The sequence below is a fragment of the Drosophila eugracilis genome, unplaced genomic scaffold (genome assembly GCF_018153835.1).
Source record: "Drosophila eugracilis isolate 14026-0451.02 unplaced genomic scaffold, ASM1815383v1 contig_498, whole genome shotgun sequence".
NCBI classification, from domain to species: domain Eukaryota; kingdom Metazoa; phylum Arthropoda; class Insecta; order Diptera; family Drosophilidae; genus Drosophila; species Drosophila eugracilis.
In genome coordinates this window covers 372,938-387,761 of record NW_024573369.1, presented here as the reverse complement: position 1 = coordinate 387,761, position 14,824 = coordinate 372,938, and the positions used below count along the sequence as shown (strand labels likewise).

Genomic DNA, 14,824 nt, shown 5'->3' with positions numbered 1-14,824 from the left:
GCAAGAAGCTGGGGCTGACATGGCTAAATATATACAAAACATACGCAAGCAAGGCCACCAACACCCATTCCACCCACCACCAACACCCACTAACACCCACCACAACCACAATTACGATGGAACCTAAAACCACGTGGCTGCCCAAGGCAGTTGGTTTTGTTTTTTTTTTTGTGTCACCTGCGTATCTCGTTGTAAGCATAATATATTTAGAGAAAGTTACTTTAACGATAAACAAACCATGTTACTGAATTTGCCAAAATATAAAATATATTAATATACAATATTAAATCGGTTGTTGTGGGATTTTTGAGAAGAATATGGCATTTAAAGTTGAAAAATTCTAATAAATAATAAGGGAAATAAATTGTAACAAGAGCTACATAAACATTTTAAATCAAATTTAAAAGTAAATGAAGAATCAGCATAATAAAACTTCTTAATATTAATAACGGCCAAATTGAAATCTTCGCGCGCACGGAAGTTTTCTGTTTATCTGGCAACACCAATAACATTTCCAATGGGCCGCACTGAACCGCTACAGCTGACTGGAAAACGTTTCTCTGTGACTGGCAATAAGAAAGAAGAAGAGGCGCGCACGTTTTATTTTATTTACAAAAATTTCTTTGATTTCCTTCGCTTTTCCACCACAAATGCGCAAGAATGGTAGATAATATAACGCTGAATGTAAATCTTAAGCCGTCGGCCAAGAGAAAACCGCAAGTAAGTGGAGTTTGTTGAAGGAAAAGAAACATTTTCATACATTGTTTATTATATTTTAGGAAGGGCCACTGCAATCGGGTAAAAAACGTGCACAAAACTCTATGAATTTTGACTTTAAATTCAATGACGAGCGCCCTAAAGTTAAGGCAACTGTGTTGCGAAGAAAGGCAGTTTCTGCGAAAGTGGGATCTAAGATTCCTTCGGTAGCTGCGAGTTCCTCCGTCAAAGTGCCTTCTACTCCTTCCCTTTTCTCGACAAAACCTTCACCCAAAGATGCATTATCCACTGGAGATCTGATGTTTAATGTTACCCCTACGAAGCCATCTGCTAAAACTGCTAATGTTACCCCTTCGAAGCCACCTGCTAAACCCATTTTAGGCGATGATTTTATGCTGAATGTAACCACAAAACCGGTGGTCATCCAAGCCAAAGCCAAGCCAAAAATCACCAGAGCTGAAAGGTTGGGCAAGAAACAGAAGCAGGGAAAGCCCTTGGGCAAGCTCAGCGATGAGCAGCTCACCCGTGCCTTGAAAAGCCATCGGAAACCGATGAATCCCAATCAATTGCCAAGGGCAGGCGACATTTTCCGGGCGCAAATCGAGGAGGAGAGGAGGAAAAAGAGACAGGAAGAGGCTGGCGCGGATCCGGAAGACACTGAAGATGAAGAAGATGCGAAGAAAGGATCCACAAAAGATTTGCCAGGAAAAGACAAGGGTTTAACTGGAAAAAGACCCCAGAAGTCAATCGCAGATGAAGAATCAGCTGAGTCCGGGAAAGAATCAGCTGAATCTGATGGAGAATCCTCACCACAAGCAGCTAAAACCGAAAAACCTTCTAAAAAACCCACAAAAGCTGAGGAAACCTCAACCACAAATCGTTTTCGCACCAAGAAGGTCGGCCTCTTCGACCAAAGCGATGTGGAGGCCCTCAAGCAACTTGGACAACGGGCCGTGAAGCCCGTCAAGGAGACCATCTTTTCGGGAACCAAAATATCGACCCTAGGACTGCATCCACACTCTATTAAGAACTTAGAAGATCTGCTTAGCATACGAGAGCTTACCACTGTCCAACAGAAGGCGATACCGGAGATACTTCAGGGCAAGGACTTGCTAGTTCGTTCACAAACGGGATCGGGCAAGACCCTGGCATATGCCCTGCCTTTGGTGGAACTCCTGCAGAAACAGCAGCCCAAAATTCAGCGGAAAGATGGTGTACTGGCTCTGGTCATTGTGCCCACAAGGGAATTGGTAATACAAACTTACGAACTTGTCCAGAAGCTAGTCAAGCCCTACACTTGGATCGTGCCGGGATCATTGCTGGGTGGCGAGAGCAGAAAAAGCGAAAAGGCCAGACTTCGGAAAGGCATCAACATACTGATAGGCACACCTGGTCGTCTGGTGGATCATTTGTTGCACACGGTCTCCTTTAAGCTAACCAAACTGCAGTTCCTCATCCTGGATGAAGCGGATCGTATGCAGGAAATGGGCTATGAACGTGATGTCAAGCAACTGGTGGAGGCCATTGACAAGCAGCGCTCTGAGTGCGAAGACAAGGATCTACCACAACTGCAGAGAATGCTTCTGAGTGCCACACTGACCCCACAGGTCCAGCAACTAGCTGGCCTAACGCTAAAGAATCCCCTGTACATAGACAACAGCGATGAGGCGGCAAGTGCGGCTATAAAAAACAAGGATGGCTATCAAAAGGAAACCATTGAGGCTCTGATGGAGCTTGACGACGGTCTGGGTGAATACCAGGAGGATGTGACGGGTGTGCTGAGTATTCCTGAGAATCTCCAGCTCAGCTATGTGGTTGTCCCACCCAAACTCCGCTTGGTCACCTTGTCCTCACTGCTAGCCAAGGAATTGGACGCAAGTCCCAAGGAGTTCAAGGCAATTGTTTTTATGAGCACCACGGAGATGGTTAATTTCCATCATGACATGTTAAACGAGGCGTTGACGAGACGAGTTCTGGACGAGGAAGACGAACAGGAGGAAGAGGATTCGGATGAGGGAGACACACCTTTGCTACAGGGTCTGCGCTTCTTTAAGTAAATTTTTCGTTTTCCAAATGATTTTCATCTTTTAATTGTTGATTTTTCCTCTTCCAAGACTCCATGGCTCCATGACACAAACGGAGCGGCAGGGCGTTTTCCGTGGCTTCCGCGACTGTGCCAGCTGCGTTCTTCTGGCCACCGATGTTGTGGGTCGCGGCATTGATGTTCCCGATGTCAAGCTTGTGGTGCAATATACACCGGCTCAGACTACAGCCGACTTTGTCCACCGCGTTGGTCGAACGGCCAGAGCGGGTAGGAAGGGTAGAGCTGTCCTCTTTTTGGCACCCAGCGAGGCACAGTTCGTGAGGCATCTGGAGAAGAAACGCATTCGTATCCAACAGGGTGACATGTATGCCTATCTGCAAACCCTGCTGCCCAAGGATGATGAGGCCAGGACGGTGCAAGAGGCGGCCTCCAATCTGCAGCACAAGTTCCAGACATTGCTTGAAGATGATCGCGAGCTGCGGGACAAGTCCTGCAAAGGTGGGTTTCCTTTCTATCTACCCTTTCCAGGATATCACCTTCAATCAATACCATTTAATCGTTCCATTACCACCAGAACCCAATTCGGTTTTTCCTATTTGAAAAATATATATAGAGAGAGAACCCTTCTTTGTCCTGTGCCATTGGCCGGAGTTCCCATGGCACTTACTTTTCCAATTGCCCCAACTCTGATCCCTGAACAAACTAGCAATTTAATCCTTTCACCAAAGAACATTAACTTTGTAATTACGAGTTTTTTTTTACAACACTCGGGTGGCTAAAATACAACAACAACAATACAAAAAAAAAGGAGGAAAAACAGGAACATACAAACGCTTGGCTATTTTTCCAATTATAAGTTGGTAGCCCGAGCCACGCCCCCACTCTTTCGAAGCCCAGCTATCATCCTGCGGGGCAGCGCGCGTTAAAAACACAAAAATTATTTCATATTTGAAGTTAATTTCGATTGCGTGTCAAATGAACTCACCACCGCTATATCTGCCACCCACTGAATCTCCCACTGCCCACCCTCGTCCGTCATCGTGGCAAGTGACCAGCAGCGACTTCTTTCATCGCCTGATCCTTTTTTCCTTTCCTGCCTCCAGTTATTTCCACATTTTATTTTATTTGCTTTTCAAACCGAGAGTTGGGGTGTGGCTACCCTTTGAGAAAAGGGGTATATCGGTTTTAGAGGAGGTTTGGCATACTATTAGGGGAAAACATGTCCTAGAAATAGGAATTAAAAATGCATATAAGATGGCTTACTAAATCATTCACCCTAGTCAAGTGAATAGTCAAGCTACCCTTAACCGAATCTATTTACGAGGTATCTTTCTCTCGACCACCTACTTATACCCTTACTATCCTGCTGAAAATGTAATTGCAGCGTTGGAAAAGGCTAGAAAAAAAGAGAGCCAGTTAATTAGATGTTACCAAGGCGCGTTTTGAAGGGTTAACGGAAAAACCAGACGATGTTTTTCCTCATTTTCCTGCGATTGACACATAAAGGGGTCGGCAACGAGGGAAACGATTCTAATCGAAAAGATAGAGCCAGGCAGCCAAAATGAATCATAAATGTGGGGGAAAGGCACCCAAAAAGCACAAGTCAGAGTGGAGGAAAACTCCTTTGATGGCTGAAATGGCGACTCGAAACAGGAAACGGAAACTGAGCGAAATATCGCAAAACAATGGCAAAACAGCAAGATAAATAAAGGATAAAGGATATATAGAGATATATATATATTAAAATAGGGAGAATCTAGAGTCCCGAGTCGGTCAAAATGGCAACGCAAATTGCACTTAAGCGCCGAGTCAAGCGTCAAGACAGGAAGCCACTTGGCAAAACTTAAGAGCAGAGCCAGCCAAAATGCCCGAAAGGGATGGCTATAGCAGGCTGAGAGAATGAGAAGGAAGAAGCCGCCCATTTTGGGGGGCCAAAATGTTTCCTGTAGGATGCAGTTTTCCTACTACTACTTCTGCTGCTACTGCTGCTGCTCTGCTGCTGCTCTGCTGCGTCCAATCAAAAAGCCATTAAAAAGTATTACGCTTGAACAAAACTGTACAAAGCAGCAGATAAAAGGCAGCCAGAAAGAGATGGCAGGCAGGCAGGGAGAGAGAGACGGGGCGATTGCTAAGACAAACAAGCTGGGAAAGAGAGAGGGAAGCACATCTGCGAGGACTGGCATTGCATCGGTAATTGAAACAATTTTCAACTCGCAATTCACTTTTTGTCCTCATCTTTTTGTGTTTTTTTTTTCTCAAGATGCAGTAGTTCGTGCTACAGTGCGTTTCAGAGCTGTAAGGCAGTTATTAGTTTCTGTTAATTTCCTATTAAGAAATATTCTTAAACAATATTAAAACACTTCTGATAGAAGTTTTTAGTGATAGACTTGACTAACCCCTCATTTTCTGATATCTCTATCTCTCCCAAAAGACATCTGTTTCCAAATGATGGATAATCCTGTGACATCCACTCTGATCCTCATAGTTCCCCTTTTGACTTACAATCATTTTTGGCACTTTTAATGGCTTACTCTCTGCCGGCTTTGTCCTTTTGGCCTTATCCTCAGCCCGATGAAAAAGAGTTCTGTTAATGCCATTTTCCGAGCTAAGCCCTTGATGGGTGAAATAACACTAAGCCCCCTCTGCGGTTTGGGCATCGAGTGATACGTGGAAATCCCATCATTCTGGGGGGTGTTGAGGAAATGGCAATGGGTAGACTGAGAAAAACAATCACAACAATTTGCCACGCCTACACAAAACCGCATGGACACGCGCTGACGAAAAAAAAAAGAAAGAAAAATGAAAAACAAAAACCACCACAAAAATCCGGGGGAAAACCCACTCCTGAAAGCCAGAAAAATATCCAGTGAAGACCGAAAAACCACCGAGAGACAGAGACAATGGCATATAAAAAGCCATTTTGTGCGGCTTCTGCGGTGGATGCCACATACATATATATATATATATTCTTACCCCCGAATGACATTTATTTTATTCGTCACTTCCGGCTGGCAGACGTCTCTAAACATCCGCTGCCGTCATACTTTTTGTTTGCCTAATGTCTGCCACTTGGCAGTAATCGCATTTGCGGCAATTAAGCCAGAACCAGAAAGCCCAGAGCTTGACTTTGAGACTTTGGCGGGGGTCACCACCCTCTCCTCTTTCTTTCCCCTCCCAAAAGAAGGACACTCGGGATGCAGAAAGGACTGCTGCGAGTTAATTGCCGGGGCAGGAACGTCTTTGCATCCATTTCGGCTGGCTTGTGCCTCGTCTCCTCCTTCTTTGTTTCCTGTTTTTGGGATTTCTCGAGTTCAGCTCGGAGTCATCCTGGAGCTGGAGGTTTCGGTGGGTGTGTTGTGAGTGGGAGTGTATGCTTGTGGCCGGGATATGCGGTTCTTCGGTAGTCAATTACCAACTCCTGGGAACCCCGGATGTGCGAGCAGTTTATTAAAGCTAATTTAGTGGCTTACTAACTAATGAATAATAGAGGCCTAGTCAGGAGGTTAAGGGTTTTAAGGGGGTTTGTGTATCATTAAGGGTTAAAAGAGTTAAAAAAGTATTGGAAAGGAAGATCATAAGAAACTTTTTTAGCCTATACTTTATCCTATCCTATATCCTAGTTCGACCAACCAACAATAAACAACTTTCTACCCCCATCCAAAATCTTTGAAATTAAGGAATATCCTTAAAAAAGGATATACAACTAGCACTCGCATCTGTCTGGTTTCATTTTTGGAAAGTGTCGTCCTTTGAGCCATTTGCATTGCATTTTTCATTTCACATCGCATTTACATAACCTCCACTCCATGGCATGGATATGGAGATGGAGATGGTTATCCGGGGTAACAATTGTGGTCCTGAGTGGCTGCTTGCTCCGTTGGTAATTTGATATCATTGTTGTATAATTTGGAATTGCCTGGCATAAGTGCTGCGTAATTAGCAAGGACATGCCCACAACAGCCAACCACATCCATGTACACAATGTACATGTATTCCCTTCTTCCCCTCCTTTGCCTCTCCTGTGTCTATTGTGGATGATTGTGATGTGAAATCCTTTGCTGCTGACACTGCTCATTTGTCATTTTAACAAATTTATTTTGTAATGAATGCGGCTCACACACACATACACACAAACAAAGCATACGCACACATGCACACATGCCCTGGCACTTAAGCCAAGACATCAATTAATTCTAAAGGCATTAACATCTCCGCTTCTGTTCTTTTTTCAGCCTTTGTGTCCTGGATGAAGTTCTACTCGACATTTCCCAAGGAGCTGAAGCCCATCTTCAACGTGCGCGTCGCCCACATGGGCCACTTTGCCAAGAGCTTTGCACTTAAGGAGGCGCCCTCCAAGTTCGCCGCCCAGCATGCCGCCCCCAAGGCAGCACCGCCCACCAATCGACTGACCTACACGGAAAGGTAAGGGATCGAAGGATCACAATATGATCTTATACTTATGGATTTACTTCTATCCTACAGAGATCCCGAGAAGATTCAGGCTCAGAAGCGGGCCAAGCGGCGTTTCACGACGACGGTCAGTGGAGAGGTGCGTCAGCAGCGGGATGGAGGAGCAAAGGAAGCTGATCACCGGAAACCGGGACCCCAGGGACCCAGAGGCAATGGAGTGAGCCGCAGCAGCTTCATGAAGAGCATGGGCAAATCGAGGACCCTGAATATGTCCGAGTTCGACAGTGGACTGCCGGCAGAGGGACCTGCCAAGCGGCGAAAGCAGGCGTAGGAGGAGGATATCAGTTGCAAAGATTAGAAGGAGGAAGACCAGGAGGAGGACGAGGATGGTCCGGATGGAGTTCGGAGCATTTTGCGGCACTTTATGCGCGCCATTTTGCCTGTCCGCTGTGCCTGCTCAAGCATTTAATCGAAAAGAAAATTGCTCTATATATATTATATATATATGAGTGAAAATCTAAGAAAAACCCAAGGAGATGCGCTCATAAAAGTTTCATTTTTCTCAACTTTTAAGCCCGGACGTCCTGCGGGAAAAGTTGTGGCCGCCTGCCAGCATATTTTAAGCTTCCTCTTTTATTTTTTCCCAACAGTTTTTCCTTATTTTTTCCTTGTTTTTTTGATTACTTGCGCCGTAATATGTTCGTTCCATTTTTTTTTGTATGAGGAAAATATTAGAAATCCATTTTCCGCTCACTGCAGATTCATTCAGTTTTGAAAATGTCACCGAGCGGTGACGGCGGCGGGAGGTCAGAGGTCGGCACGTGTTGGCTTTTTATGCAACTGAAGCGCATAATTTGTTGGACAAGGCATAAATAAATATCAGATAAATATAAATACTAAACAAACTCTGTGTTTTTTATGTTCTCAATTTTCTGGCCAGGACACGTGGCGCGGGGCGTTGGGTATTATGGCCTTTAATTGCGGCCTTTTGATGGTGGAAATGAAAGGACCCTAATTAGCCCCTCAACGATTGATTTTTAATTAGGCCAAGTCTATATACTATATAGTGTACTATATATATGTCACTCAAAGTCAAAGTCAATCAGGCATGAACCTTGTATTCCTAATTACGTGCGAGTGTCAACATATGAAATAATATTTTGGTATAAATGCGTCCATTAAAGGGAAACTTATGGGGGGGAATATTGGTAAGGGAAAGGGAAATTATGGGGTGTACTTCAGTTGAGGACTTGTGGTCAGGCGTATTTCTGGAAAGGTGGAAATAGTGGCGAAAGTCTAGCTGGAAAACGTATGTCATTATGTGTAATATTACCATTTAGGAGGGAAATTTAATAGGAAAAGCTTACGTTTTTCTTAAAAGTTATTCTGTATGCTCAGAAAATGATCATTTTATTGGTTTTTAGTACATTTTCTTTTGTTAAATTATATTACTAGATGAATATTTAAAGTTTTTCAATACCAACTCAACTTTATAAGCTTACTTGAGTTAAACATAATAAAAACTAGTTTATTTAAATATAAATTTATATTTTTTATATTTTTATACATTTCTAATTACTTATATTTAATACTCAAAGTCAAAACCTTGAAATAACTTCACTTTTCTGATCAACAAATGCGATTGGCGTCCACTTAACGCTAACCAATCGCGTAACGTAACTAATACTTTGGGCAACCGAGCCCGCAACTAGCACAAATAATTGTCACTTAGCCACCCTCTACCCCAATAGAAGAGCCCCCTTCTATATTCAGCTCCACCCAGTTGTCAACGCCGTGGGCCACATTAGAGTTTTCCAGACGACAAAAAATGCTGACAGCTGTTTTGGGTTGTACTCGATGACGGGAAAAAGCCCCCCATCAACCCTAACCACCTTTTTTTTTATTTCAATAACAAAAAAGAGAGCTGGAGAATGTGGGGGAGTGACTGAGGAAAAACATGCAACATTTGCACCTGACCAACCAAACAAAAGGGCATTGTTAGTGCGGCACTACAACTTTATTACCACCCCCGCTTGGACATAGACATCGACATGGACCTGGACTTGGACATGGTCTTCCAATCGAGTGGAGGATTTTAATTTACCCCAATGCGTCTATAATTCGAGCCATTAGTGCAATCACATTAGCAATTTTCCACGGCCAACCCTTTTTGGCTCAACGAGACGAGGAGAGAGGGTGGTGAAAAGCCACTTTTCCACATTCACTTTCCCTTCCTTCGGTAGATCCTGGCCAGCAGGAGGTTGATCCAATTAGATCGGTCCTAATCACACTTGCGAACACTGGGCTTAAATCAATCGAATGGGCTGAAAAGGGGATTACCAACAGATGTTGGCTGTTAACCAACATTTTTGGTGGTTCTAGAGTTGAGGATGTTCATCCGAAACTTAATTCTTTTTATTGATGGTTTTGGGCGCTTTAACTAGCATTTTCTATTTATAATTTTCTATATATTTACATTCAATTTAATTAACCTGAAATAAATATCATCTCTGTGTTTTGTTTGTAATAATTACAGCTCCTCCTGTTCTCTAAAGTTTAAATTTGAATTTGCAACGGTTAAATTGCCTTGTGAAAAAGGAGAGTAAAAAATGGAAGACAACAGATGCGAAACCTACAGTGGCTCCCAGCTTATTTCGTGCAAGAATAAATCAAAGTTATATTGTGCGACATTCTTAACATTACTGCGTTTAAATTTGTTTGATATCTCTGCTAGTTTAGTAGCGGTTTCAAATTTAAACTTTGATATATTCTTGCACGAAATAAGCTTGGAGCTACTGTAGATCAACGGAAATCTTGCCTTCTCTTTCACGTCTACGGCGTAATTTGATTTTCAGTTTCTGTTAAGTTGGCAACATTGTGCTCCTTGGAGTGCACGCAAATTTGGTTGCTCCGTTTAAGAAGTGTTAATTATTGATAAAAACATAAAAAGAAGTGATCGCAGGACTGTGCTTTAAGTTGGTAACAATATTTATTGTTAAAATGGTGAGTTTAGATGTTTTTTATGTTTAAATGCAAGCTGTACCCGACGGGGACACCGTTGATGTGGGCGCGTCATCATCTCTTACATGCATACAAACATTTAAATGGCGATGCGTTTATTGGTATTTGAAAAATTTGTCAAAGAGGAGAGAGGAGAACTTTGAGAGAGACGCCCTCTGCCTTGTTTTATAATTGTCTGTGGTAACGAGTGGCAAGGCTGGATTGCATGCAAATTTTAAAATTGTGCGTAAATAGTGTAACTAATAGTTAGAAACGTAAAATATGGTGATCGCTGGGCTGTGCTTTTAGTTTTTATTGTAGGAGTAAATAAGGTAAATCAACATCTACTTTTTACTCTATGAATTTTGCTGCTTTTTTTCCCTTGTAGGTGTGGGCGTCTTCCTTTACATACATATGTACATATGTACATACATTTGATGGGTATATTTGTATTTGTTTGATTTGTCAAAGAAGGAGAGGATGAACTTTGAGAGAGGCGAAGTAAGGAGAGGATCTTGGAATAGCTTCCTAAGCCGCCACCCGCTCTCCCATTTCTTGCACTTGCCATTTTTAACGAGTGGCAGCACGGAGCTGTAAGCAAATTTTGTTACTCCGTTTAAAAAATGCTAAGTATTAGCTTAAAACTTTAGATAAAGTGATAGAAGTACTATGTTTTGAATTTTGATCAATGTATATTTAATATAAAACGTTTACATGGTGAACTTAGCTAATTTTTTATGCCAAATTGCAAAGGGTGCTCCGCTGGACAAGTGAAAATATAGAGTCCCCATCTACATACACATGTACACACATATGCAGATTTGGATGGAGGTAAGAATATATGTATGTTTGTACGAAGAGGAAATAAACGGTAAATAGCTCAACAACTACGTATTCCCTAAAAACCTCGAAAATATACAAAATTGGGGTAAGTGGTTATTTTTTATTGATAAATCACATACAAAATTGGTTTTGTTAAGAGAAAGGTCATTAGGGTCATTAAAGTAATTCAAAGAAAATCAAAAGAAAAGTAGTAAAACCGATCATATTTGTAAAAATATTATATGATTAAGGCGCATACGTATGAGTATATAAGTATATAAATCAATATTTATTATATTGAAATGGCAAGAAATTTGAAAGTAATTTGACAAACGTAGGTAGGTAGGTAGGTGCAGCATTATCTGATTTTAATAATATGGAAAATGGAGGTAAGTGGCCTTAAAATAGTTGCTTCTATATAAATTCTAATAATGATAAATTTATCTATTTGCAAACTAAAAATGGGGCTTTGCGGAGCTGTGGCAAATGCAATGCCAATGCTTGGTGATCAAAGAATAATGTATGCATATATACATACATACATGAGAAGTCTTCTTTCACAAAGAAAATCACACACGAAAATGCTAAGTTTTGTGACGACAATCAAGGTAAACCCCACTAATTATGAAATTTAAATAGTATCGAACACTGAGGTAGGTGGCCATAAATTAATTTTTGAAAATATAAATTCTAATAATGATAAATTTGTCTAATTGCCGAGCTATGAATCGGTGCCTCGTGGGACAAATTAATATGCCGATCTACATATGTAGTTGCTGCGCAAACCACAAGTGGGGCTTTACGGGGGCTCTGCCAAATGCAATCGGCGGTCCGACGAAGCATGTATGTAAATATATACATACATATACACATATATAGCCCCAAAAATAGGGATATGCTTTGCCAAATACAATTGGAGTTTCAAAGGAAAATTTAAATATACAAATGTACGAGAAATCTTCTTATCTTCTTTCACAATGGAAGTGAAAATGACATACGGAAATGCCAAGATTCGTATCAAAAATTAAGGTAAACGAGCACAATAATTATAAAGATTAAATAGTATCGAAAACTGAGGTATGTGGCCATAAATTAAATTTAAATTTTTAAAATATAAATTCTCATAATGATAAATTTATCTATTTGCTATGGTACTCTGATGGAGAAATTTTCTTTCACAAAGAAAATGGCATACGGAGTTCTGTAACGAAAATCAAGGTAAACTAGAAAAATAAATTTGAAATTTAAATGGTATCGAAAGCTGAGGTATGTGTCCATGAATTAAATTTATTTTCCATACAAAATTCTAATAATGATAAATATATAATTTTGCTCTGCAAACTACAAATGGGGCACCGAGGGATAACAACATCATCTAATCATCAATTCACCAACTCAGCAATTCACCAATTCAGCAATTCAACGATTCATCAATTCATCAATTCAGCAACTCAACTATACATCAACTCATCAATTCAACAATCCCCATAACAACGTGGGAAGTAAAGGTGGGAGGCCCTTCTATATTTGTTTTCCTATTATTATTTATTATTGGGGTATCAGGGTATTAAGTGTGATATTTCACTGTTATTTTGTTAGGCAAGACAGGTCTTTAGGTGGTTACTTAGCATACTTAGTAGCAAGCTAATCTGTTTATATAATCTTATCCAAAGTAACGACTTAAAAATTCCTTCTTATTTGTAAAATATAACTCTAAATCCGTGGGTGTTCTCACCCAAGAAGCTTACTTAAGAACTTAAGCCCAATTGTGCTTCTGTTCTACGCATGTTGAGAATCTCAAACCATCTCGTTCTTATTCTCATTTTTATCCATCGTCGCCTCGCGTTAAAAACCAATTAATTTCGACGCTCAACTGGGGCGATATTTCGTGGGTACTGAAAGATCATCTGTCATCTGAGGGATCTGGGATGGTCATCTTCTTAAGCTGGTGACCTTCTAGTGGGGCGGATGCAGCCGGTGCAACTGCAACTGCTGCGGCTAAACGCAAAAAAAAAGTCCCTAATTGTTTGCATTTGTGTTGCAATTTAGCTGAAATCGCGCCTCTTGGCCAAATTGTCTTTAAATTGGCAGTTGGCGCTGTGCGCCATAAATCCAAGCAGCACCAGTCATCGTTTTTTCTGGCTTTTTAGCCACTTCTCTCGTTCTGATTTGAGTAGTGTTGTTACCTTGGGAAAACGTATATAAGGGGTATATTTTTTCATATTTTAAAGTAAATTAAATCTTTTGATTTATGAAAACATCTAAGACGGTCTATGATCATTCTATTGTCTTATATTAATTAAAAAATTTCAACTTATGTTAACTCTTTAAAGATCATACTTACTTGCTGGGTATTTCCTAGTTGGTAACAAGCTCTTTATCAATTTTCCTTTTCATTTTGGCCAACCAGCGGAAGTACCGCTTGGCAAGTTTGCTCAGCCTCCGGCCGATCCGCCAGAGCATATAGCATCTCCTATAGCATACATACTCCTGCATATACTCCTCCATTCCTGATCCCAAGAGTCACCCGTGGGGCATCGTTGGCGGTCAGCGGACCTCTGATATATACCCAAAGACGAAGACAAAGTCGAAGTATTCAGTGACCAGTATCCACTGTACAGTATCCAAGTCTCAGCTGCGGTCGCAAATTATCAACAAATTAGAGTTTTCGTCGAAGGAAACGGGCTCGCGGGTTCCGAGTCATTTGCTTTTGATTTGATTTCATTTGCTCGCATGTCTCGTTGTCATTTCGGTTTGGGTTTGGGTTTGGGATCGGGGGATCCAGAGATCTCAGATCCATGGATCTTTTTCGGATCCTTTTCGGCACTCATTTCTCAGCCGGCGACGTTGCGTTTTATGGGACGCCGCTGGTAAAGTGATTTCTTCAACGCTTTGTTAGCGCAGCGGATTGATGCGGCTGTCATTAGCCGATTTCGTTTTCGGCCTAAACGGGTCCCAAGATATAGCCACCCCGGCATCCGTATCGCAAACATAAATATATATATATTCGTACATAGCTTTGCTAAATGCGTTTTTAACGTGCTTTTAATTGTCAAGAATCCTCCTCCCCTCAGCCCGTTCATTTGAGTTCGCCTCGTCGGGCAAATTAAATCAAATTGAAACTAATTAACATAAATAAATTTACACAAATCCAATCGCAATATGCCTCGTTACAGGCCTTCACACTTTCCGCTTCAGTGGAGTAGGAGGTTTGGAAAAGGGGGCTGGGCTGGGCTGGGTTTGGGACTGGGATTGGGATTGAGATTGCGATTTACTGGGTGACATTCGCAAGCGACAACTGTCAAATTGGACAAGTTGCATTTGCAAATAAATAGACGGGCACTCGTTCAAACGGAAACGGAAGCTGACGACCCACGAATCCTGGCATTTGCCAACAACAAAGGGGGTTGGGCCTGGCCATGGGTTAGGGGAGGAGTTGGGAGGGTAGGGGGCGCCACAAGGAGGCTGCGTTAGCTGTGCTTCGACGCTTGCGCTTAAAGTTTTTAGGCGCTATGAAATTAATTGGATTTGCCTGCGGCGAGGCCATCCAGGAACAGTGGAGCGAAAGTTATGGGAAAAAGTATTAATAGAGCACTAAAAGGCATGTTAAATATATATTTAACTGATTATTATAAATATATATGATATTTATTGTATTTATAATAAATAATACAATAAGATATATCATACCCCTCTGAAAAGCCCTTCGGAATACTACAACATATATACCTCTATCATAATCTAAACTTATCTCCTTGTATACTCTTGAAGATTCCCCCCATGAATCTGTTCATAGATCATACTGTATCGTTTGCTCCTTTCCAGCCGCGA

General features: G+C 41.5%; 1 protein-coding gene across 1 annotated transcript; it reads left to right on the top strand.

Moving 5' to 3' along the window:
* Positions 1–582: 582 nt before the first annotated feature.
* Positions 583–8,072, top strand: LOC108105391 (probable ATP-dependent RNA helicase CG8611). The gene is made up of 5 exons (XM_017211934.1): positions 583–720; positions 780–2,770; positions 2,832–3,259; positions 6,994–7,183; positions 7,244–8,072. The coding sequence occupies exons 1-5, from the start codon at positions 661–663 to the stop codon at positions 7,500–7,502; spliced, it is 2,928 nt and encodes a 975-aa protein (XP_017067423.1). The 5' UTR covers positions 583–660; the 3' UTR covers positions 7,503–8,072.
* Positions 8,073–14,824: the final 6,752 nt, after the last annotated feature.